This window comes from Rhinolophus hipposideros (genome assembly GCF_964194185.1).
Source record: "Rhinolophus hipposideros genome assembly, chromosome: 16".
NCBI classification, from domain to species: Eukaryota; Metazoa; Chordata; class Mammalia; order Chiroptera; family Rhinolophidae; genus Rhinolophus; species Rhinolophus hipposideros.
In genome coordinates, this window is record NC_138062.1 from 39,348,342 (window position 1) to 39,375,384 (window position 27,043).

The window sequence follows — 27,043 nt, forward strand, 5'->3', positions numbered from 1 at the left end:
CCCGACTCCCTCGAAACCATTATGGAATCAAGCAGTTGGAGGGCATTTTGTAAAATGTATTTCAGTCTGTATCACACTCCATTAAACCTCCGACACTCTCAGAATCCAGCCAGGTCCCACGGTGGCTCACGAGGACATGGCCCTGGCCACAGCCCCGCCGTCCCCTCCCCAACCTTCCCTTCAGTTCAATCTACTCCAGCGACCCAGGCCTCCTTGCTGTGTCTTGGGCACCCCAGGCTCAAATCATACCCAGCCTATTTGGCATCCACAATCCATTTCCCTGGGTTTTGCCTCTTTTTATTCTTCTAGTCTCGCCTAAAACCTCACATCTTCACAGACCTCTGACCCCTCCCACCCCAGACACTCTCAAAGGGTTCTATTTTCTTCCAGTGCTGACCTCTACCAGAAATTACCCTACTTGCTTATTTCCTTGTTGGATTCTGTCTCCCCCATTGGAATATCAGTACCCAGTGGCAGGGACCCTGTCAATTTTGTCCCCTGCAGGGTTCCCAAGGCCTAACAGAGCCTGGCACGCAGCAGGTGTTTAACTGAGATTTACTGAATAAATAGCCACTGGAAAAGTTTGACCCGGTACAATGTTAAAAGGGGCAACAAATTGGGGGAGGTATGAAATGTCTATTACATTGTTTTGTACACCTGAAACTAAAAAAAAAAAAACAAAAAACAAAAAAAAGCACACGATTTCTGTAAATAATGTTAATAAATTCTTGCATAAAGAAAAAAACCAAAGTTTCACCCGAATGGCCTGAGCCCAAGATGCCACAGTCGTCCCCAATGCTCTCTGTTGCCCCAACTGGCTTCATTAACTCATCATTCTTTCATCTCCCCTTCCAGCCCTGAGCAGTTATGGAGACATCTCTGTCTTCTCAGCAACCCTGCAGGTGGGGAATGCTGCTCCCGTCTGGGAGAAAGGGGACCAAGCCTCGGGAGGGTAAATAGCTTCTAGAGGTGGCATTTGGACTTGCATCTGGGCTCTTCCCATTTCCCTAAACTAGCTTTCAGTGCAGGCGAAGTGGGGACCACCGTGTCCGAGGAGGAATGCCCAACTGCCGCACAACGGCCTCCCAGGAGACGCGCTCCAGCACTGCTGGTCCGCATGGGAAATGCTATGTCCCAGATGGCCTTTTCCTAGAGAGGCCATGTGCCAAAGAGAATGCCAATGAGTTGGAATTAAGGATGCTAGACAAGTGGCAATGCTCCGGGGCACCTGGAAGAGGGAGCTGCTGCTGCTGTGAGGTTCGACGGTTACCTTGGGGGTCGACCTCCTTGGCCATCTTGAGGGCATCTGAGTTGGCCAGGTCCATGTTGGCAGGGGTGACGGCAAGGATGAGGCTGCTTTCCCGGCTGATGAACTGCAGGATCATGTCCTTGATCTGGTACTCAATGTCTGGGGGCTGGTCCCCCACAGGCACCTTGGTGATGCCTGGGAGGTCGATGAGGGTCAGGTTCAACACTGGGAGGGAAAACAGAGGGAAGGTCATCAGAGCCTGGGGAGGGGAGACCCACACAGCCACTGCAGCCAGTCAGCCCGTTTCCCCAAAGGCCAGGGGGTCAGGCTTCAGCATTCCTCCTGCAGCAACAACTGGATCACAACTTTTGATCCAGTAACTCCCCTCCTAGGATCCTATCCTACAGACACCGTCTATCTACTCTATTTCAGTGATGGTTTTAAATGAAGACCTCTGCATTTGCAGACCGGAATCCTTTTGAATGGCTAAATTAATTCAGCACAGAGATTCAGCCAATATCGAGACACCATTAAAATCAAAAAGATGACACGCTCCGAGATGCATTCATACGAAAAGCAGGAATAAATCATTTTTGTATAATGCTATAATTTAATATACATGGTGAAACAGACATACATGATAAACACATGTATATACTCAGAAATGCTTACATATGCATTATCATTTGAACAACATGAAAAATATTTGTAATATTGGGGGCCAGGGTAGGTTTTTGCTCCATATTCTTTTGTAATTTTTTAATATGAGTCATGTGTAGGAATCATTTATTCAAAAACAAATTTTAAAACTTATCGCAAGGAACCCACACTGAGGAGTTAGAGGAGTTGGGGAATATTCCCTAAGCGCTGTCTGAGCTGGCGATCTGTGCTCTGGGCCAGAGGCTGTACGTGGCCAGAGGCTATACATGACCCCAGGCTGCTCTGTTTAAATCATGCAGTTTTAAAATCGGGACATTTTGCAGAGAAATCTGTCCTTCTGGATCCTCTTGAGAAACAGAAATCCTGGCTACCCTGGGCTGATTTCACTAGCCACTCTGTGGCCATCATCACCTGGGTGTCAAGGGGTTGTCTGCCTCTTTAAAGGACCACACAAAACTGGCAGTTAAAAAATAGCCGCGGGGATGTAAAGTACAGCAAAGGGAATCTGGTCAATAATAATCATAGTCAACAACAATAACCACGTATGGTGTCAGGTGGGTACTATACTTATGAGGGGATCACTTCTTAAGTTATATCAATGCCTAACCACTGTTAGGCACATTGAAAAATAATAAAATATGGAATGTCAATTGTAATTGAACACAATTTAAAACGAACAAAAGGAGCAGCATACAGCTGCAGTTTGTCCCGGTCCCCACGGCTTCCAACAGTCTTCCTGGCATGCCGTTTTTCTTAGAGCTGAGATCAATTTCTCAGTGCCACGTTCCTACCCAAAGTGGGAAGCTACAGGTCAAGAGGGTTGTGTGTGTGTGAAGATGGGGGACACATATTCTTTGGAACAGCAAGGCCAAGCCGACCTGTTAGCTTTCCTGTGCCCCCCATGACAGGTTTGTGCCCGCTCTGCCTACCGTGTGGAGAGTACACCCGCAGATTGATGGGAACTGGGGAGATGCCTTTGTTGGTCCCCGTGACCCTGTCGGTCTCCGCTTCGATCTCCTGTCGAACTTCATCAAAGTCTGTAAACTTTTTGGACTTGCAGTGCAAAAACTCGGCATACTCTGCAAAGGGAAACAAGATGCTCAAAAGGAGGAAGAGAAGTGGTCTTGCAGGAGGTAGGGAGCAGACAGCCTTGTGGAACAGGCGCTTTGCAAATAGAGAAAGTGAAGAATCAGTTACAGTTGCTCTAGGAATCTGGGGAGCAATAGATTCCTCCTCGTGACAAGTATTTGAGGGGGGCACTCTTATAGACCGACCCCCTTTCCTGTCCTCAGGGATTCCACAAGGAACAAAACTGGCAAAGATCCCATCCCCATGGAACAGACATTCTCTCGAAGCATTTTGCAAAACTACACATTGTAATAGGAGTCAAAGAAAAAAAAAAATCAGCAGATGGATGTGACCAGCATTTATTCTTTCTTGAGGAACAGAAGAGGAAACACTGGCATTCGTCACTCAGAACGTGGGTGATGTACATTTGATGAAACTTCTGCTGTGGTGTCATGTGTCACTGAGTCCTGTGTCGCTGTGGGTCACAGTCAAAAGAGACACAAGCTGCTATCCTAGTGGGATCTCAAGCCACCAGCGCTCGCCAGCTGGCACATGTCCCTGGGACTCATTTGTCCTTCCCCAAGGCACTCACACAGTACAGGAACAGGACACAACTGCTGGCCTCAGCAAAGCCTCTCACTGCCCCTCCTCCCCTCCTGGCTATTCAAGTGGTCCCCCACCTGGACACGAACCCCTCGGGAGAAATACTTCCTAGGTAGGGCCTCGAGTAGATGTAAGAGATCTCTTCACACCTTCTGAGCCCAGGGTGTCTGAAATCCATATTGACCCTGAGATAAAGGGAAATCAGTGACTAAAGAGGCAATGCTGGTCTTATCATTAGGCCAGAGCAATCCAAAGCACCGATATAAGATAAAGCAAGAACAAAAATGCTCACTGTAGGATGTAGGTGCTGAGTTTACAGGTGTTTACGATACAAATTCCTCACCTTTTCCTTATGTTTGGACTTTCATAGTAAATGTTGGAAACAAGGCTCAAAGATCACAGCTCCTGCGGTGATGCTAAAAAGAGGGAAGTTAAGTCATGTGGCAAACAGCCTAAAGAACTGGACCACTGCAGAGATGCAAAGACATGTAAAACCGTGCTCTTTCAAAAAGTGAAAAATTGGAAATTGTCTCAATGTCCACCAGGAGGAGACCTGGCTACATAAATCAGAGCACAGACATGCCATCAGCTGCCTCAAAAGAAAGGATGGACATGGAGGCCTGCGACAGAGGAAGGCCAGGCAGGTCTAGAATCTCTACCCACAGGTGTTAACGAGATGGAAAGAAATGAGTGCAGGGAGGTTCGCCATCCATCACAGTAACCTAACAAACTACCGTGTTTCCCCGAAAGGAAGACCGGGTCTTATATTAACGTTTGCTCCAAAAGAAGCATTAGGGCTTATATTCAAAAGATGTCATCCTGAAAAAATCATGCTAGGGCTTATTTTCCGGTTAGGTCTTACTTTCAGGGAAACACAGTATGGCCAACACTCAGCCCGTGCTCGCTCTGGCCAGGCCCAACGTGTGGTCCCATATGCTCCGTGTGAATGAGGACCTTAGCAAGCAGGGATCTCTGTGATGCCCATCAGGTAAGGAAACTGAGGCCCAGAGCGGTGAAGTGACGGCCCAAGCTCAGTGGTGGAGCTGGGATTTGGAATTCAGATCATCTATGTCCAGGCAGTAGCTCCCAAGTCACCTGGCCTTTCTGAGGCCACCTGCAGGCTCTTTACCGCTGTGGCCAGCGTCAGGGGGACTCTAAGGACTCAGATCTCTGAGGACCTTGTCCAGCATGGGCACCAGCCACTCAACAGCAGAGGCAATGCCAGCTGGAGGATCCAGGATCACCCACCCTACCCCCATCAGCTGACCCAGGTCCCAAGGACAGGCATGCTGTCCCAAGGACAGCCCTCCACAAGGGCAAGAGGAAACATTCGGCTGCTCTTCCTGCAGCAGCCACCCCAAAATGGAACAGTCCTCCAACCCCCATAGCAAACCCCAGTTTTCTACTTGCTTAAGCCCTGGGCTCAGCACCCCAAAGAGATCATCTCCCTTCCAGGAGGAGTGTAGTGGGGTGTGGGATGAGAAAGGGGTTGGGGGCCACGACATGGGCCCTCTCCCCTGCAGACGTCTGCCCCGCCAGGACTGCTGCCTAGAAGGCCCAGCCCCACCACCTCCTCTTTCAGGGCCTGCCTGCCTGTCACCTATTCCAGGAAGCCTTCCCTGACTCCGCGCCACCTGGCACCCCATCCTGTATCTTGGGCCTCCACCCCTGCAGAGCCAGGTGACTGTGGATCACGTTTATGGGACCAGAACCTTGCCAGCTGTGGCTTTCCAGAGCCCAGTGCGTGCTGGCAGCCTCCTGTCTGTGTGGGTGAAGGATATGCAGGAGACGGTGCTGGAAAGTTCTGCTCCTTCCTCAGCAGGTCAGTGAGCAGCAGGAAGGTTCAGGAGCCAGCCAGGCCCATCCCTCATCACCTGCCTTCTTTACTGGATTCCTTGTCACTTTGGAACCATATGCTAAATTCTAGTTATACCAACATTAAAAAGCTTTCACCCAGTCTGCTTTCCCCCCATAGCACTGACCCTCTTAAAGCCAAACCTTGGCCCCCCCTCTCCTCAAAACCCTCCATGGCTCCCACCTCACCCAAGTAAAAGCCAAAGTCTTTACTACATCCCACAGGGGCCTACAAAATTTCCTTCCCCTCCAATTTCTGACCTCAACTCACTGCCGTCCAGCCAGGCTGGTTTCCCTGCTCACACTCCAGGACTGCTCCTGCCTCAGGGCTCTTCTGTTTGCCTGCTGGCAAACTCATGGCTCAGTCACCTCATTCAGGTGTCACCTTCTCTGTGAGACCTGCCCTGGCCCACACCTTAGATGACAGAGCTCCCCCTTCAATGTCTTATCCTTATGCTGTATCATCCTCCAAGCACTCTAATATCATTTACCTTCTCATTCTACGTATTTTCTCTGGTTCCCAGCTGGAACTAGAAAATAAATCTGTGTTCATTCTGGTCCCTGGGACTCCCTCTGGGCATGCAGTAGGCGCTTAATAATTATATGCATGACTGAATGATTCCGTAAGAACATGGTCCCTACTTCAGCTTCTGTAAGGTGGCCCAGCACCTCCAAAGCCACCACGCTGGACATATAGGAGGCTGCACAGGGACCGGGTATGGCGGGCCACCTGCTGTCTCTTCTACTCCCTCCCTCCCTTCTTCCTTCCCCAAGCACTTACTACTTGACGACACTGGCCCATCCCCAGCCGGGTTCCTTGTCTGATGGGGAAGATGGACACTGTGCAGATGTGTCACAGCAGGTACGACAGAGACCCAACAAGCCAGGAACTGGGAGGGTGGCCTGACCAACTCCAGCCCCAGCCCACCCCAAGATGATGGAGGAAGCAAGGGTGGGGATAGGCAGACAGCCCGTGCCCAAGCCGTCTGTTTCATGGGTGACCTTTCCCCTGTCCTAAGGACGCTCGGGACCAGGGGGAGACTACAGAGTAGGGAGGGGGGCTGCCCTCTGGCCAGGCTCACTCTCTGTACTTTGGTTTCCCCGTGAGAAAAATAAACACAGGAGAAACAGACAGGAGGGGTTAGCCTGGGCCCCCACAGCGCTGTACGTGTTTCGATGCTGGAGACGATTTATCCACCATCTCAGTAAGTCAGAGGAGGTCTTAGGACGAAGCCCCTAGCTTGCAATCCCCGAACGGCTCCTTCTCGGCTCGTCCCCAGCAGCCAAGGGCAAGCCCCTGCCCACTCGGCCTGGCCAGGCCCTGTTGCAGAGCTGTGCCTGTCAGCGCCCAGCTGCAGTGTTTTCAAACCTTCTGTTTCTCATGTGCAGGTAACAAAGCCAGTCCCACCGGTCCCTGGTACCCTGCCACAGCATTTCGACAGCCACACAAACACCCCTGCACTCCTGGCAGACAAGCAAGCGGCTTCCCTGGAAGGAGGGGCAGCAAGTGTACTCATGACTCAGGGCTCCGTGGGACTGGAGGACGGCTGGAATAAAGGAATAAAGCAGGCCCTCATCCAGCAGTCACACTGCCAAGCCCGAGGAGCCTGCGCCCTGGCCCACCACAGGGCTGCCCCCCTCAGCCCAACTGTGGGGTCAGTGAATGAACTTGCATTTATTTTCCAGGAGGTTGTGGTCTCCCCACAGAATTTGTTCCCTGCCTCCTTCAGGTCTCGGCTCTAAATACCTTGCTTGGGGAGGCCCACCCTGACCTCCTGATGCCAGCAGCACCCCTGCCTGGCACTCCTCACATTGATACACCATGCGTGTCCCCTGATAAAAGCTGGAGTTGCAGGAGAGGGACTGAGGGATTTGGTTTCAATCATACTGTACCTAGTGTGTGGTACATAGTAGCTGATCAATAAAGTTTTATTGAGCAGCCTATTACAAAGTATTAGGTGCTGGAGCCTGGGAAGATATCACCCCATGACTGCTAAGTGGGTCCCCACTGTGCTAAACAGTCCATCCCCCAGCTTGGGCATCCCCTCAGCCTCTCAAGAAGGTGTTCTCAGAAGGGAGGTGACAAGTGCATACCACTGCCTTCTGGGGGTCAGACTACCTGGGGCATGAGGAAGCACCCCCATGACAGAGGCCACAGTCCCCAGACCTGGCTTCTGGACTCTCCTGTTTGAAAGGCGCTCAAGGAGACCCACAGGACTGAAAGCAAGGTCTGAAGATCACCCTCCCTACCCCAAACGCAGACCAGGTCACATGCCTGCTGGCATTTCTTAAGAATTGTGAAATGTCTTGCTGGAACAACCTGACTTCAGCCCAACCCCGCAGCTCAGGTCCGAAGAAGGCCAGTCAGGCACCACACGTAAGGAGCCGACAAGAAGAAAAGAGGGAGGTAGGGGTGCCTTGCCACCCCCATCTATGGGGGCTTCAGGTATCCCACAATGAAACGACACAGAACCCAGTGCTGAGGCGACAGGAGAAAGCGATCAAACACAGCGCTGGGGCCAAGGGGAGCCCACAAATAGCTTAGATGCTGGTCTAAAGGCACTTGCAAGGCTGCCTGGAATCTCAGTGCTCTGCATGGAGGGGCTCTGCCCTGATTTTCATGGACAGATCCCATCCTCTGTTCGGAATCCAGAAAAGAGCAGAACCACCAGGACCACCCATGGCAGCCCGACACCGGGGCCTGCCTTCCCCAAACCTGGCGCAGGCAGTTGTGCGAGTCTGGTTTACTTGGCCAGGGAGGAATTATGTGGGGCAGATTCTATCTCCAGGGACTTTTCAGAGCCTTTAGCCATCCAAGAAGGGACAAAGCACATGGCATCTCCGAAATTCATTTGGTCCTCAAGCTCCCTCTGATCTGAGACAAGCAAACATGTCCCAGTCTAGGACACACTGCCACCCAGGGCCTGTGATTTACAGTAAGAAAAATATTTGGTTTTCCTTCTTTCCTGGCACAGAGCTCCTAAAATTCTTGGCAAGACCTAAGTGATAAGAGCCATAGAAGAGTCTAGATACTTGTAAATCCCTTTCAACCACACCTGAGTTTGTATCAGGGGGAGCCAACCATGTGATCTGAGGGCTGGCATTTTCCGTCTCACCCCCTGACCTCCTGGGGGTGGGGATTGAATCAACCACCAATGAGGAATGATTTAATCAATCGTGCCTACATGATGAAGCTTCCACGATAACGGAAAAGAACAGGTTTCCGGGTTGGTGACCGCGTGGCGGTGCTGGGAGGGGGCATGGAAGCTCTAGCCCCTTCCTCACGCCTTGCCCCACGCATCGCTTCCATCTGGCTGTTCCTGAGTTATATCCTCTTATAATAAACCAGTGATCTAATAAATAAAATGCTTCTCTGAATTCTGAGCCACTCTAGAAAGAAAATTAATTGGACCCAAGGAAGACATCACTGGAACCTCCGATCTGTAGCCAAGTCGGTCACAGGCACACGTGACAGCCTAAACTTGCAATTGGTGCCTGAAGAGGGCTCTTGTGGCACCGAGCCCTTAACCTGTGGGACCCGACACTATCTCCAGGTAGTGTCAGAACTGAGCTAAACTACAGGACACCTGGTAAGTGTCTGCTTAAAATCAGGATAAGTGCTCGATGGTGTGGAAAAAGAAGACACACCGAGACGGTGACAGCCCAGGCTGGCATCCTGACCAGCCCCCAGGCTGACCCCGGCCAGCTCCCAGCTTGGTTTCCTCATCAAGACACAAGGTGTGCACCCAACGACCGCAGTCGATACGCTTCACAGAAAGGACACTACCAGGGCCTGGCTCACAGGTAAAGGTGAAGCGCAGCCCTTGATAACCCCACCCACAGAAGAGAAGGGGCACCCAGCCCCTCTGGGGGGACAGCAGTGGACAACGCTGATCAATGTCCCTGCTCTTGTGGCACCGGAGTTGGAGCAGGGGGAGAAAGACCATTAAGAAAATAAAAGAACAGGATGATGTCACAGAACATGGGCTGCAAAGGAACTAAGGCAGCCGTGACTGGGGTGAGGGAGGGGGTCCCCCAGGGGAGCAGGAGGATGGCAGCGTGTGCCACGCAGGGAGCACAGTGAACACGAGCGCAGCTTGAGGATGAGAAGGGAGATTGTGGCTGCAGCTGGGGACCAGAGGCCAGCAAGGCCACATTGGGGAGACAAAGCCACGAGGAGGAGGCTGGGAGCCATGTCCTGACATGCTCCCTCTGGCTCCTGTGAGTACTGGCCAAGGTCAAGGCCAGGAGGGGAGGCTCAGGAGGCCCCAGTCATCTTCATTCCACAGAACAGTCCCAAGCACCCAGGGTTTACGAGGCCCAGGCGTTGTTCCCAAGGAGGAGCAGGATTCACCTGTGAGCCACCAAACTTCCTAGTGGCTGATGTCTGAGGTAATTTTTAAACTAAACCGATTAAAAGTAATGTCTCACCAAGACCAGTCTGGAGGAAGAGAAGCTAGACGCCACTGGGCGTCCCAGGAGCCAGAGAGGAGTACTGAGTGCCAGCCTCAGGGCCACGCCACACCACAGGGGGTGCCGGGGCTACAAGGGAGGCGCCATTGCCACCCCATTTTACAGATGAGGAAGCCAAGAGAGTGAAGCTACTTGTCCAAGGCCCCAGACAGTACAGAGTGGCAGCCTGGCTCCAAGTCATGTCCCAGAGAGCCAGGGGCACTAAAGTGCAATCTCTAGGAACAACGTGGCCACCGTACCCCCTAGAGGGCAGCAGGAGCCCCAGCCATCACTGCCTCCCACACTGCACTCAGCTTCCTCCCTCCAGTCAGCGGGGTGTCCCACCCCTCACCCACCTCCCTTAAGAGACCTGGAATGCCATGGTCAGGTGGGGAATGGGGAGTATGCAAGCCCATGTGGGATACCTGGCTCCTCTCCCCCACTTGTACCCCCACTCCAGCCCAACAGAATCAAACTCCATCTCCATCTCCATGGCTGCCACCCTGTCCCTACCTACCCCTGGTCACCTGATCCCTCCTCCTCCTAGGGGTACCTGCCCCTGCAGTGGTCTCTCTGGTCTCTTCTCCACCAGCAGCTAAAGGATCTAGTTAAGTCACACCTCAGCCTAAGGCCATACTCCCCAAGAGTGAGTTTAAGACTGGGCTTTCAAGATGACCCTCCCTTGTGCCCTCAGAAAAGTGGCTTCAGCTCAGAAGCCTCAGTTCAGTCCTCTGTGAAGTGGGGATAACAAGAATGGAGGTTTCAGCATGAATCTGGGTCAGGCACTGGGCACATATGTGCCCGCAAGTTCCTGCCCTTGGTGTTCCCTGAAGGCTGTTGCTCATCATGTGCTTCTCCTCCCTACCCACAGAAGGAATTTCAGTTCCTCCAAGAGGCCCCTGGGCCTCGGGGCCTCATGGTCCTCACACATAGTGCTCTCTGCTGGGAAGGGTAATCCTTGCTTTACCAACAGACACATTGCACTGTCAGCCTCAGCGCACACATCGCTTCCTTGGAAAAGCTCCCTGATGTCCCCACCCGCTGTGATGGAGTTAGTTATCGTCCCCCCACCACACATGCTCCCATCTGATGAGGGCCAGGCCTGTGGGTCTCCTTCCTGGTCTGTCCCTAAGTCTCCCTCATTTGTCTCCAGGCACTAATGGGAGTGCCAGGAGGGTGGTAACAGGTCCTGGTCCTGCTTTCCTAAGTGTCCCAGCCCGGGACCAGCCCACAGCACACAGTAAGTGCTCAATAGACCAGTGCTGGGTGACAGCCACTACGGAGGTGAGGAGGGAGCCCTCCCACCATGACACGGTCCTGACCTTCCAGGGCAGGAAGCCAGCCAACCTGTTTTCCCAGCAAGCTGACCCCTAACAGGCTGGCAACAAGCACACCACAGCAGCTGGTATAGACCCCGCAGTGAGGGCCCCTGAGTGTGCCAGACACTGTTTCAAGGGTGTACCTGTATTAAATAACATGGTCTTCATGGCAAGCAATCCACAAAGGCGGTGCTATTATTATCTCCACTGTCCAGACAGGAAACACGGCTGTGAGCAGCAATCCTCCCTAGGGGCCAGACAGCCAGGGAGCTGCAGAGCCAGGACTAGAATCTAGGCAATCTTAGCTCCCAGCCCCTACCCACCGGGCAGAGGTTTCCCAGTGTGGCCAGGAGCCAGGAGCATCAGCACCACCAGGGAACTCATTCAAATGCAGATTATCACCCTACTCCCCCATCAACCAGCAAATGGGAAGCAGAAACCCAACAAGCCAAGTCCCCTGAGGCTTTGATCCACACACTGAAACCTGCAGCTCTACTGCGGCTCCTCGCAGCACAGCTGATTGGACAGCTGAACCCACAGGAGGCAGCCCATTGGCTCGTCCATGGCCTATGATATGGCAGAGCTCACAAAGAGGAGGTACTCGGCCAATCCACTGCCGCCTCTCATTGGAGCCACGCCCTCCCACAGGTGGGTGGGGCGGGGTCAGAAGAAGAAGGCAAGAGGACTAGACTGGGGCACAGCTCCAAAATCAGATCCCAGATCTGGTGCCAGCTTCTTAAAAAGACTGGTAACCTGGTCTGGCCTTAGTTTCCCCGTCTGTAAAATACGATCATATCAGCCGCCTTCTCAGTGTTGAGCCGGCCAGGGCTGGCACTCCAGGTCAGTGGGGAAGCAGCACAGAGACCCTGAATGGAGACCTCCCCAGGGCTGTGGAGAGAAGAGAGGACCCACCCCTCATGGCTCCCCTCTCTCTTCCACCTTCTCACCTGAGATGCTTTCCAAGGAGGCCTGAGTGGGTTTCAAGCTGGAAGACATGCCCATGTCAGGTCAGACTTAGTGAGAAGAGCAGAAATAAACTGAGGCCACCCAGGGGAAGACAGAAAAAAAAATCTAAATGTGGGCCATTCTTTATTCAACAGGAAGTTCTCTCCCAAAAGTCAATGTCATAATTAAAAAAGAAATGGCAGGGATGCTGCTTTAATGAACACAGGAAACATGACAATGGAGTGTATGTAGCGTGGAAGTGATCAGGGCAGCTGTAAACCAGCCATGGGAAGCATTTGGGGGACAACTGGCAACATGAGTATGGACTAGCCATGAGATAACATGCAGGAATGATCACCTTTCTTGGGTGTGGTCTGTGACTGCAGGAGAGTGACCTTATTGCAAGGGGAGGCACACTGAGGCATTATGGGTCGATGTCACAATGTATGCTACTGACTTTGAAAGCGTTCAGTAAAATCATGTTATCAGCAATACAGCAAGCACACATGGCACCTGGCAGACTGTTCACGGCTGAGGAGTCTTGGGGTGGGGGTGGGTGTTCAGTGAATTGTGCTTCAACTTCCCTGCACATGTGGAAAACGTGAATTCAAACCCAGCCATCAGAGACTCCATCATAAGCCCTCTGGCTCCTGCTGGACATGGTATCTACATTAGTTTCCTGCTACAGCTTCGACGCACCCCACTGTACCTGTTTTTGAGAAGATGAGCTGCAGAATGAGAGGCCGCCGGGTGACGATTCCTGAACCTCGGGGAAGGAAGTCCCTGTGGGAGGGGAAAGGGACAGAAATTACTCATGAGGCTGGTTTTGCAGGACAGGAAGTATGACCACACATGGTGGAGCAATCCCCTCTCCTGCAATTTGGGTGACCTCAGCAAAGACACCAACCCCAGCAGGGCACTGGGGAACACTCTGGCCTTGGAGGGTCCTGAGATCATAGGGGGTGGGGAACAGGGGAGGACTGGATGAGAGGTGGTGGCAAATGGAACCATTTCCCTCCAGCTGGCTATGCTCCAGCCCCAGCACAACCAAAGGGCCCTTTCCTTAACAAACATTTGAACCATCTCCCCCAGACCCCAAAGAGATTAGTATACATGTTGGAAATGAATAGAAGGCCATGTGTATGATAGAAAGACTGAAAGGAAAGTAGTTGATGATGTGTTGTATCCCAAAAAGACAAATCGGCTATACAGGCAGGAAGAGGACCAGTGGTTGCCCAGGGGTAGAAAACAGAGACGAAGGAGCTTTCTGGGATGATGAAAATATTTTAATACTGGACTGTGGTGATGTTTGCTAATATTTACTGTAAATTTACTAAAAGTCACTGCATTTGAAATGGGCAAATTTCCTAGCACGTAAGTGATCCCTCAATACAGCTTTTTAATAAAAAAAAATACCTGTTACGTATTTCAATACGGAAATACTACCTGCACCAACTTACACTAGTCAGGCAGAGTGGGAAGACCGGAAGCCGCCCCGGACCAGTAAGAAAGGAAAGCGAAGGAGCAGGGATCCAGGAAGGCACTGGAGCAGAAGCAGCATTTTCAGAGATTATTAAAGCTATGCAAAGGACCCTGTTATTTCATGTAAAATGGAGAAAGAGTCTAGGCTCAGGGAATGTCAAATGAGGTTTGCACCCAGGTAAATGTCTGGATTATCTGAAATCTGTGCAGGACACAGAACAATTGGGACTCGACAGGTGTGTCTCATATGCGGCAAGACAACAGTGTCCCTGGGTTCCTAGTATAGTGTCCCTGGTGTCACCTCACTCCCCAGTACTGCGGCAACCACAGTGTCTCAGGGGGCACCCGACCCGTGTTGGGAACCCCATCTGCGACCCTGGAGGGCGCCAAAGGCAGCCCTCTCAGCTCGAGCTGGGCATCAGAATGCCTGAGAACGTGCTAACCCAGTGTGCAGAAGGAAGGAGGAAGTGCACCTGCGCCACCACACTCTGCACAGTGGAGTCCGTGCCCCAGTACCCTGTGGGCTGTCCCACCACACTCATGCGGCGCCTTCCCCTGGCTGGGAGCAGGGACACAGCAGTGGCCACACAACATGTGGAACTGCAGCCCAGCCAGCGAAATGAGGGGCCCCCATAGGGGTGCTGCCCACAAGCAGCAAAGCGGGACATGCGTCTGGACAGGCCCACAAAAGGGTAAGGTGAGGGGGGTGCTGGCAGTCGTGATGAGAAGGCTGGTCGTCATTATTAGGGCGAGGCCACTCGATGGGGTTCAGGGCTATAACTGTGTGCACTTGTATAGGTGTGTGACTTGAAAAGACCCTTCTAGCTGCTGCAGGTATGAGTGGAGCCATGAGGCAGGCAGAATGCACCTGCGCTGTTCCAGGTGAGGAGGATGGGGCTGACGCCGGGGCAGGGGGTGGTAGGGACCCAAAGGGCAGTGGACAGACACTGGAGAGAGCCAAGAGGAGTTTAGGAGATGAACGGCCATGACCAGGGGCCAGGCTGGACTGAGAAGAACCATGGAGGGCGGGAGGGGCCAAAACAGAGGAAAGAACATCCACAGGACATGCACGAGCCCCTCTAGGATCAGGGGAGCCCAAAGCCCCTGGTGACACAGTCAACCTTCCACACCTACGGTGCTACCCGTGCAACCTAGCTCCTGAGGATGACGAAGACCCCACGGACTATGCCTGCCCATCGAGAAGCATTTCATACCCACTTCACGCAGCGTGACACATTAAACTACAGACTCCCATTTGGCGGATGAGGAGTCTGAGGTGCAGAGAGGCAATGTGGCCTGGCCAAAGTCACACGCTCGCTCACTCAAGTACGACTCATGCCTACGGAGCACGACGGAGGCGCTGGTGCACCACACCAGCATCCTGAGACGGACCGCGTGAGACGTGGGGGTGGGGACAAAGAAGACCCACCATGGGCGTTAGAGGGCTTGGGGCTGGCACGGCCAAGAAACGCCCCTCTGAGAAGGGAAAAAGAGGGGCGAGCTACATGCAGGGGTGCGGTGGGCAGGGAAAGAGAAACAGCAAGGAGGCCACATGCGGGTAACCAGACCCCAAGGTAGGCTTTATCTCAGCCCTCGCCAAAGGGGGTACCCAGTGTCTCTAGGAGAGCAGCGCCCTTTCATAAAGGATGCGAGGCTCTCCCAGGGAGGCAGCGGGCCTGCTGGGGGCTATTCACCTCTAGAGCACCACACATGGCCTTGACCCTGGCTCCCTGAAGCCGCAGGCTGCCTGGCTCACAGGCAGGGTCCTGACAGGTAGGGACAGAGGCACCCTGCACATCAGAGACCCTGGGCACCAGCCCTCTGACGTGGAAACCCCAGCCACAGCGGTGACACTGCGCGTGCCCTCCCACTCTACCTCTCCTGCGTGACTGGAACATGTCAGTGAGCAAACATACAGGAGCAGTGTGTGACTGAACCGCCATGCTGACACGTGCAACCAAAGTTGGGTCCTTTTCATTGCTGACCCATGTTCCACTGCATGGATGGACGAGAGTTTGCTCATCCATTCACTAGCCGATGGGACATTTGGGGTCTCTCCAGTGCAGGGCCATGAGAAAACTGCTACGAACATTCTCGTACATGCCTTTTGTAGACATATGCCCTCGTTCCTACTGCTGAGTCATAGGGAAGACTTGAACTTGAACAGGCAAAACTAGTCTCGGCTGATAGAAATCACAGAGCAGTTGGTTCCCTGTGGGGAAACGGACTGGAAGGGGCACGAGAGGACTTTCTGGGATGTTGACAGCGTCCCTTGTCTTGATCTGCCCCGCGATTACCGGGGTGCATGCATTTACTTTAAAAATCAAGGTGTATACTTAAGATTGAGTGACTTCCTGTATCGAAGTTACATCTCAGTAAGGTCACAAGTACAAATTAAGTCCAGGAGGACAAGCTCATGAAGACTCAGATAGGAAAGTACAGCGAGAGCAGTGCATTAAAATTTGCCCACGGAAGAATCATTGCCATCTGGTTAGTTTCCCCGTAAGACTAGCTCGGATCCAAAGTATTTTAAAGCCCATGGGGGTGGGGGGAGACTAATTAAATAATTTATGGCCCATCCACACTACTGTGCAGCCACCAAAAACCAAACAAACAAATAAAACTCTTTATCTCCTGACGTGGAACTTCCTTCTACATATACAGAGGAAAACAAAAGGTGAAGAAATGTGTCTGTTTTGCGACTGAAGGAAGAAACAGACAAACAAACAAACAAACAAACAAACAAAAGCCCGAGCCCATGGAAGTGGAGACTGTTGGGCGGGGAGGCAATGCATGTTCCGGAACGTCTCTGAATTGGGCATCATCCACATGGATTCATGACTCTAAAAAGTTACTTTTTTTTAAAGTAGTTAACCCTTGTCAAGTGCTCACTGTATGCCAGGCGAGGAGCTGAGAACTTCCTGGGGACTTACCACCTTTAGCTATGACACAATCCACCAGGACGGTCTGAGCCCCACTTTACAGATGTAAATAGGCCTAGAGGACACGCAGCTCTATAGGGTCACCCATCGTCCGGAGCGGCACAGCGTGGACGGAACCACCTATCTGTGAGTCTGAGCTTCTGACCAGCAGGCCACCAGGCCTCTGGGCCCTCACAGCTGACGCAGAAGCTGCCGGCGTCTCCCCAGCCAGGGCCAGGCCTTCTGCCACTGATGTTGGCATGTGCTGTCCTGTGCATGTGTGTGTGGGTGGGGGAAAGGCACCGCAAGCACAGCGGTGACACCACAGACATGGACAGTAAGAGCCTGAGAAGAACATGAGGGCAAGTGTGATGCCCAGGAGAACCGAGGGCTCTGGGCACGCGCAGTGAGCAGAGGCCTGTCCAGCTGTGCCTTAAGGCTACCCACAGGGTTTCCTGGCACACAGCAGCAGGGCACGCACTCTTGGGACCTTTCCAGTGGCGTTGGGGAAGGAACCCTCCTCCCAAGCAGCTCTACCCAGAACACTGACTGTCCACTTATCTGAAGGTGACTTTCAAGCCTCAGTCATCTGCTTCTCCTTGACCCCACCTCTTGACCCCACCTGTGTTCCATGGGTTACCACATCCCTCCCTGGGACTCAAAGCATCCACCTGCCTCCTCCTCCTCCCACGCTGCCCTTCAGGCTGTGTGACCTTAGGCCAGTTTCCCTGCCTCTCTGGTCTGGGTTTCTTGGTTAGTAAGATGAGGATAACTCCACCCACCTCACAGGGCAGCTGGGTACCAGAAAAATAGGCATCCCATGACTCGCTCCCCACAGCCTTGGCTCAAACACCTCCCTAGGGACTCACCACCCTCATTCACAGCTCCACCCCCGCCCCACCTTCCGTCTGTGCCTCGTTTTTCTCCACAGCACTAACATTCTATGTATCACTTATCTGCTTCTTGTCTGCCCCTCCCCCGTGCCAGCACTCTAAGATAGGATCTTGGGTTTATTCTGTTCCCTGGAACACAGGAGGTGCTCAGTAAGTGTTAACTATGATTATTTCAGCACCTGGCCTCTAATCCATGGGTCCAGGCCTGGCCCCAAGCTTCTGACCTATCCTTCTCCTAGGTTATCTATGATGTGGGCTCCAAATCTCCTGCAGAGACCACTTGACCAACCCCAGGTTTGACAGGGTCCCCCATCCACCCATCTCACCACTCCTTGCACCCTCCATATCTGGGATCTCTCCTGCACTTCTGGTCTCCAAGCCTTTGCGGGGCTGTACCCTCTGCCAGAAAACCCTTCCCCACAGGCCCTGCTTACCCACTTGTGGGCAGGTGCAGTTGATTGCACCCCTCCCTCCCAAATGCACACGCTTCCTACTTCCTCCAACACAACCTCCAATGGAGGCCTGTGACAGGCTGGGACTTCTTCACCTGGCCTGATCACTGCTGGATGTCCAGTACCTACAACAGTGCCTGGCATACAGCAGCTTTTCACAATACGTGCTGAATGGACAAAAGGAACATGGACTCTGGAGCCAGACAGCCTGGGTTCAAAGCCCAGCTCGGCCCCTGTGAGCCGTGAAGCCCTGGACAGGTCTCCACCCTCTCTGGGCACTCATCCATCACAGAGGGCCTGCTTGGCTGTGTGACCTGGCATGAGTCATTTCACCCCTGTGGAGCCTCGGATCATGGACTCAGGGCTCGTCCTGCCTCTCAGCCCCCACGCTGCCTCCACCCCCAAAAGCAACCACTTCTCTTCATGTCCAAGGCCACCAGCTCAGCCCATCAGCACTTGCCTGGACCATTGCCACGTCAGGCAGCCCACCCTCAGCCCCACACTCGGCTCTCCCCAGAGTGGCCACAGGGTATCTGTGGATGCCAAGTCAGGGCACGTCCCTTCCTGCTCAGAGCCCTCCCGAGGCTACCACCTCCCTCTCTCTCTCTTTTTTTGTTAGTTTCAGGTATACAAAAAGCAATATAATAGAAATTTACACCCCTCACAAAGTCATAACCCCCCCAATCTACTACTCCCCTGACATCATATAGAGCTGTTACAATACCGCTGACTATATTCCCTGTGCTGTACTCCACATCCCGTGGCCATATACATGTATATATTTAATTATAGTTGACATTTAATACTATTCTACTCAGCCTCAGGTGCACACGCAGTGGTCATCCATCTACACAGTCTACGAGGTGATCCCCCTGATAAGTCCGGTGCCCATCTGATACCCCACATAATCTTTACATTACTGATTATATTCCCCATACTGTATCTCGTATCCCTGTGGCTATATTGTGACTACCAATTTGTGCTTTCTAATCCCTTCCTTCTCCCCCCTCGCATCTAACAACCACCAGTTTTTTTCTCTGTATCTCTGAATCTATTTCTGTTTTGTTTGCTCATTTATTCTGTTCTTTAGATTCCACATATAAGTGAGATCATATCGTATTTGTCTTTCTCTGTCTGACTTATCTCACTTAGCATAATATTCTCCATGTCCATCCATGTTTTTGCAAATGGTAAGATTTCATTCTTTTCTATGGGCAAGTAATTCTCTGTTGTATAAACGTATCACAGTTTCTTTATCTAATCACCTATCAATGGGCATTGCGGTTGTTTCCATATCTCAGCTATTGTGAATAGCACGGCAATAAACATAGGAGTGTATATATATTTTAGAATTTCTTTGGATAAATACTCAGGAGTGGAATTGCTGGGTCAAAGGCAGTTCCATTTTCAATTTTTTGAAGACCCTCCATACTGTTTTCCACAGTGGCTACACCAACCTGCAATCCCACCAGCAGGGCACGAGGGTTCCCTTTTCCCCACATCCTCGCCAACAAACACTTGTTTGTTGATTTACTGATGATGGCCATTCTGACAGGCGTGAGGCGGTACCTCATTGTACCACCTCCCTCTCCCAAAAGGCCCCGCATGACCTGCCCAGGCACAGCGCTGCCCTCCCCTCCTCCCCTTCTTCCCCTTCCTCGGTTCCTGCCACACTGGCCCCCTGTTCCCCAAACATACCAGGCAGGGTCCTGCCTCAGGACCTTTCTTTACACTGGCTGTTCCCTGTGCCTGGAACCTTCTCCCTACAGCATTCCCATGGCCAGCAGGCAACTCCCAGTCAAACTGTCTCTTCCCAACCCCCACCCCAATGAGGCAGATCCCATCTGTCACACAACATCCTGCTCAATTCTACCCGACTGACAACTTCCAGTTTACTGATTTGTTCCCACGGCTGTGATCTGTCCCTTCCCAGCCATTAGAAGGGCAGCACATTCTCTGGCCTCTCCCCAGCTCCTAACACAGAGCCGGGCACGAGGCAGGTGACCAATGCTCGTGGGATGAAGGATCAAACCTGCCACTGGAAAAACGAGACTGAGGCTTACACAGCAGTGGCGCGGGACCCCACTCCGGACGCCAGCCCTTCTCAAAACTCCCAGCAGGTTCCTCCCTGCTCAGGAATCCTGCAGGTTCCAGAGCCAGCCCCTCCCTTGGCACTCAGCCCTAATGTCACCTGCTCCATAGTCTCATCAGGCCGCCAGGCCAGGAGCAAAAGCAGGAAGTGACCCACGGCGACGAGCAGCCCTGGCTTTGGGCTTCTCAGGGCCCAGCTGGAATCGAGGCACTGCCCTATCTTTGTGGACAATCTGGGCAGCGTGGGTCACCTCTTTGTGCCTCGGTTTCCTTGTCTATTCAGTGGGAACAATGCCACCTGCCTCAGAGTGTAATTGTAAGAGTCTGCACAGTTCTTAACCAAAAGAGAGCATTTAACCCACATAATCAAATGAAAACTCAATACAAAGTGAGTCAGGTCACATCCCTTCTCTGCTGTAAAGTGTTCCCATGGCCTCCGAGGCCCTGAGCAATCACCCTGTCAACTCCCTACCCTCAGCCCCCACCTCCACCTCGCTCACTAATTGGAGCCAAACCTCGTGATCAAGGGACAGCCAGGAGTCCAAACCTATTCCTGCCTCAGGGCCTTTGCTTGTGCTGATTCCCTGCCTGGAACATCTCCTCTGTGCCTTTCCACAATCCTGGTTTCCTCTGTTCACTCAGGACTCAACACAGATTTCAACTCCTCTGAATGTCCCCTGCTGCCCCGTGTCCCACATCACCCCGTTTTCATTCTCTTGAGTGGGTTTACAAGGACAGCCACTCCCTGCGGCAGTGCTTTCCAGAGTGAAACACATTAATCACACAGATGTCCATCAGTAGGGAATTGGCTAAAGTGGCCTTGGAACTGGCCCAGGAAGCAGCCCAGGCTACAGTGTTGAAAGCCAAGTGCAACGCGCAGAACCGATTATGTCCTCCTTTTTTTTTAATGCTTGTGCACATTTCCGGCCTACATAGGGACAAGAAACTTGAAGGTGACACTCAGCCCCTTGACAGAGGTGGTCTGTGGAGTGAGAATGGAAAATTTTCTGTTTCATAGTCTCCAAAGTGATCTTTTATAACTTTTGTAACAAGCAAATATTAATTTTTAACTTTTCAGTTGTACTAAGAAGCCCCAAAGCAACTGGTCAGCCAAGCAGCCTTTTCAAGGGTGACAGGAAAACTGCTGGCATTTTGGGATCAAGCTCTCAGTGCTGAGGGTCCCCTAAGGGACCTTCTCATTGCTCTACAGCATCACTCAAGAGCTGGCCATGCCACCTAACCAGCAAGGACACTCACATCCTCATCTGTAAAACAGGGTGTGGTGAGGATGGGAGAGATGGTGCTGGTGGGGGGGGTGGGGAGCAGATGGGGACTGGGGAGCACTCGCCGTCTCTGCAGCCCCTAGACGGTGGTCGGCCACATGTGCACTCCCAGCTCTGCTATGTCACCACCTGGAGGGGTCGAACTGAACGCAGGCAGGATGTTAGTGAATATACAGGAAGGAAAAAGCCAGACAGTGCCCCACTCCATTCCTGACATTCCAGAACCATCCTCCTTGCAGGTTTTTTCATTCAATGGAAGAGTGGGCAGTGGCCTCTGGGGCCAAGCTCCTTCTCAGAGCCTCTTCTAGTGTGACAGTGCCACACTGTGCGGAACTGTCCCGGCAGACCGAGTGCAGTGTGACAGAGACACACCAGGCTCACTGTCCTCCCGTCGTCTCTTCCCCACCCCCTACAGCCAGCTCTCAGCCAATCCTGTCTGCTGCCTAAGAAATACCCACCACCCCCTTCTCTTCTGCTCAGCCCCAGCCCTTAGGCTAAGTTCTCTGGGTCACAGCCACACTGCCCCCATCTCCCTGGGCCTGGCCCTGCCCCATGTGTTCTCAGCCCAGCAGCCAAGGAGAGCTTTTCAAACTGCAAGTCAGATCATACTGCACATGTCCTTAAAACCCACCCGTGGCTTTCAGCACACTCGGGACAAAAATCAGTCTCCTCCCTGTGACTCACAGAGCCCTTTACTAGCACTCTGTCACCTCCCGGCCATTCCCTGCTCGAGGCCCTGGGGGCTGATGCCTCAGCCTGGGCTGCTCGGCCACGAGATGCCCCCACCAGCACCCTCCACTCTTCCTTAGGACACTGGCTGGCTGCCGCCTCCTGGGAGAGCCTGACTCCCACCTCCCCAGACCTGGCTCCGCCCCCTCCCCCTACCAATCTTGGTTCTGACCTCAGCATGTAAGCTCCCTTTCTGCCTCCTGGACTCCAATCCCATAGCCTGTCAGTCCCGTGAAGACGAGGATTCTGTCTGCTCTGTATACTGTCGGATCATAGCGCCGGGCACAAAGCAGGTGCTCGATGAGCGCATGCGGAGGAGTAAACGGCAGGACCAGCCGGTGTCTCCGGGGTACATAGGACACGGCACTGAGCTGAGCTCCATGAACACACGTCTTTCTTTCACCCTCACAGAGGCTCTTGCTAACCCCTTTCTTAGATGGGGAAACTGAGGCTAGATCATCCAGACCAAAGTCACACAGCTAACAGCACCCCCACCAATGAGGCACCAACCGAATCTGCCTCATTCCTGTCCCCATCTGCAGGACACCATCCAGGTCACCACATCTAACATCCAGGAACAAAGATGGAAAGGGGACCCTGAATTCTGAAAACAGGAAGGCCAGTCACATCTCCCTGTAGGGACAACTTAGCAAGCAGACGTGGTGGTGGAGAGACGAGTCTACAGCTGAACAGCTCAGCCTCGCTGTGTGACCCAGACAAGAGTCATCCCGTCCCCAAACCTCACTTGTTCCACCTGTAAAATGGGGATAATAACAGTGCCCACCCCATCAGGCTGTCAGCAGGACTAGAGGGATGAGACATGGGAAGTCCAGTACCTGGCACATGTAAGGCCCTATTCAACAGGATAGTTCACAAAGGTGACAGGGCAGGGGGACTCTCCTCCATGGCACCTCAAGAAGGACCCTGAAACAGACTTTCCTGGCAGACCTGGCAAGATGATTCTAAATCCTCTTCCTGTCCAACACAGCAACCCCCTTCCAGGAATCAGCCCTGGGCACTGGATGCATAAGCCTGAAAACCCTCAAGGCTCTCTCAGGAGGGGAAAACTAGAAAATTAAAAGCTCGTGTAGGAGAGTGACTGGACTTAGTGGGACTGGACCAGACTGAAGAATACTATGCAGCTATAAAGAAAGCACAGGGCAGGGGAAATACAGCAAGTCAATAATAAAAGTTGGAGACATCAATACCCCACCTTCAACAATGGATAGAACCAGAGACATAAGTAAACAAGGAAACAGAAAATGTAAACACCATAAATCAACAAGACCTAACAGACATGTATACAACTCTCCACCCAACAGCAGCAGAACACACATTCTTATCAAGAGCACATGGAACATTCTCTAGGATAGGCCTTATTTGAATGAAGTTGGACTCCTCCCCTACACCATTTGTAGGAAATGTCCAGAATAAGCACATTCATAGACAGAAAGTAGATTAGTAGTTGCTAGGAGCTGGGGGTGGGGAGTGACTGCTTAATGGGTACAGTTTCTTTCGGGGGCATGAAAATGTTCTGAAATTACATAGTGGTGATGACCATTGCACAACAATTTACATGAAGAGGGAGATGGTTTCTTGAGCATTTAATATGCCAGGCAATGAACTGGGGCACCCACAGGAACAAAGCCACGCCATCAGGGCACTCATCTTCCACTGGGTGGAGATGGACAATAAACAAATAAATAGGCAGGGCAATGACAGGGAGTGACAAGTACTTCCAAGAAAAATGAAACAGGACACGAGGATGGAGTAACAGGGTGGGGGCATTTTAGCAGAGTGTCCAGGGTGGGCCTCTCGACGAGTGGACATTTGAGCAGAGGCCTGATGGAGGTGATAAGCCATAGGACCATCTGAGGGGAAGAGCTTTCCAGGCAAAGGAAACATGTACAAAGGCCCTGAGGTAGGACTAATTGTGCCTGACATGTTTAAGGAACAGGGAGGAGACCAAGTGGCTGGAACAGGAGCAAGGGGAGGAGTAGGGAGAGACCAGAGAAGACAAATGATGGGGCAGGGAGGAGGGTAAGGAGATCACACAGGGCCTTGTGGGCGGGAGTGAGGACTTAAGCTTTCACATTGACAGAGCTGGGAGCCATGGCGGCTTTGGAGCAGAGGAGGAGCCTATTCTTACACGCTCCCTCTGGCCACTGTAAGGAGAACAACCTGGGGGGTGTGGGCAGCGAGGCCAGAGATGCGAGACCTAGGAGGAGCACTGGCCCAGGTGAGCAGTGGTATTGCAGGAATAGCACGATTATAAATATGAATAGCGAAGCTCTCCATGTACTGATACATGAAGATCTTTTCTGTGGAAATCAACAAGCTGACTCTAAAATTTACCTGTACAGGCAAAGGAACTTGACTGGCCAAAACAACTTTGGAAAAGACAAACAAGGAAGACTCATCCCAGAACAAGACAAACAAATGAGAAACAAGAACTCATAGACACAGACAATAGTTTAGTGGTTACCAGAAGGTAAGGGGGTGGGGGGAGGGAGATGAGGGTAAGGAGGATCCAATATATGGTGATGGAAGGAGAACTGACTCTGGGTGGTGAACACACAATCGGATTTATAGATGATGTATTACAGAATTGTACACCTGAAATCTATGTAGTTTTACTAACAATTGTCACCCCAATAAACTTTAATTAAAAAAAAAAAGACACATCCCACCTGATTCAACACTCACTATATAAAGCTACAATAATAAAAAACCGTGGTTTTGGTCAAAGGGCAGACGCATAGAATGGACCCACAAACACGGCCAACTGATTTCTGATAAAGGCAACTCAATGGAGAAAGGATGGTCTTTACAATAATAGTACTGGAACAACTGGACACTCAGACGCAAAACAAATTATAAACCTTCATCCAGGGGCAGCCCACATGGCTCAGTTGGTTAGAGTATGAGCTCTGAGCAACAGGGTTGCTGGTTCGATTCCCACATGGGCCAGTGAGCTGCGCCCTCCACAACTAGAGTGAAGACAACAACTTGAGCTGAGCTCCCAGTGGGCGGCCAAATGGCTCAGTGGGTTAGAGCCTGTGCTCTTAACAACAAGGTTGCAAGTTGGACTCCCGCATGGGATGGTGGGTTGCGTCCCGCCCCCAGATTGAAAATGGCAACTGGACTTGGAGCTGAGTTGCGCCCTCCACAACTAAGATTGAAGGACAAGAACTTGACTTGGAGCTGATGGGTCCTGGGAAAAGCACATTGTTCCCCAATCAAGTCCTGGAAATACACACTGCTCTCCTTCCCCAATAAAATCTTAAAAAACAAAACAAAACAAAAAAAACCCAGAAAACCTTAATCTATACCTCATAAGTCATACAAAAATTCACTCGAAAATGTATCCCACTTATAAACCACATAGAAACCTGCACATAAGTGTTTATATCAGCATTATTTATAATTATCAAAAAATGGGAGACAATCCATTTGTCTTTCAGTAGGTGAATGGTTCAGGAGTTGGTGGTCCAGCCATCGCAGAAACTCCTCAGCAACACGAAGGATCCAACTATTGCTGCGCAGAGCGTGGATGGCTCTCAGACGCATGGCGCAGAGGGGCAGGGACGCATGAGCCCACTTCCACGACATTCTACAAGACAAAATCACGGGGTGCAGGACCCAGCAGCGGGCTCCAAGTGCAGGGAAGAGGAGGCACGACTACAAAAGGGCAGGGGACTTGGGGGTGCCGGAAGTGTTCCATGTGTTGATTGCAGTGGTGGTTACTCAACTCTGCATTTGTCAACACTCTTAAAACTGCACGCTAAAATGGGTGGTATCCAGCAAAGGAAACCATCAATAAAACAAAAAGGGATCCTACTGAATGGGAAAAGATATTTGCCAATGATATATCTGATAAGGGATTAGTATCTCCAAAAAAACAAACAACCCAATTAAGAAATGGGCAGAGGACTTGAGGAGACATTTTTCTAAAAAGGACATACAGAAGGCAAGAAGGCATATGAAGAAATGCTCAACCTCACTAACCATCCGAGAAATGCAAATAAAAACCACAATGAGATACCACCTCACTCCAATCAAAATGGCTATTATCAATAAATCAACAAACAACAAATGCTGGCGCGGATGTGGAGAAAAGGGAACGCTAGTGCACTTTTGGTGGGACTGCAGATTAGTGCAGCCACTATGGAAAACAGTATGGAGGTATCTCAGGAATCTGAAAATGGAACTACCCTATGATCCAGTAATTCCACTCCTAGGCATCTACCCGGAGAAATCCAAAACTCCAATTCAAAAATCTGTATGCACTCCTATGTTTATTGCAGCACTTTACACAATAGCTAAGACATGGAAACAACCGAAATGCCCATCGGTAGGTGACTGGATTAAGAAGCTGTGGTACATTTATACAATGGAGTATTACGCAGCCATAAAGAAGAAAGAAATCTTATCATTTGCAACAACATGGATGGATCTAGAGAACATTATGTTAAGTGAAATAAGTCAGAAAGAGAAAGACAAGTACCGTATGATCTCACTTATATGCGGAATCTAAAGAAAAGAATATGTGAATGAACTAATCAGAGCCAGTTTTGAGGACACAAAGAAAAAAATGGAGAGTTGTTAGATGGGCGGGGGCGAGGGGGAGGGTTGGGGATAAGGGGAAAGGTGAAGGGATTAGGAAGCAGCTGGTAACCACAAGATGGCCTCAGGGTTTTCTGAAAATTAATTTGGGGAACTTATTCAATAATGTTGTAAATATTTTGTTGGGTATCCGATGGACATGCGTCCTATTTGGGAGACCAGCTCAGAGATAATGTGGATGCCTGAGGTCGGAGGGATAATGGATGGGGGGAGGGGGGTTCACAGTGTTAGGGATATAAATGATGAACGTCTAAGTATTACCTTGTCTTGTACACCTGAAACTAATAAAAAAAAAAAATCAAAAAAAAAAAAAAAGAAAGAAAGAAAAACAAAGTTGGGGGACTCATACTACCTGGTTTGAAGACTTACTTTAAAGTTATAGTAGTCAAACTTAATCAAACATAAGTTTAAACAAA

At 51.4% G+C, this 27,043-nt stretch overlaps 1 protein-coding gene across 22 annotated transcripts in view; it reads right to left on the reverse strand.

Annotated features, from left to right (window-relative positions):
* The window catches only part of DNM2 (dynamin 2), an 80,719-nt gene that overhangs the window by 42,182 nt on the left and 11,494 nt on the right, over positions 1–27,043 (reverse strand). For all 22 annotated transcript variants that reach the window (XM_081076688.1, XM_081076685.1, XM_081076681.1 and 19 more), the window contains exons 2-4: positions 12,860–12,933; positions 2,839–2,988; positions 1,271–1,474 (exon numbers count right to left, since the gene is read on the reverse strand). In XM_081076688.1, the coding sequence (XP_080932814.1) occupies positions 1,271–1,474; positions 2,839–2,988; positions 12,860–12,933 (428 nt within the window). The remainder of the gene's footprint in view (positions 1–1,270; positions 1,475–2,838; positions 2,989–12,859; positions 12,934–27,043) is intronic.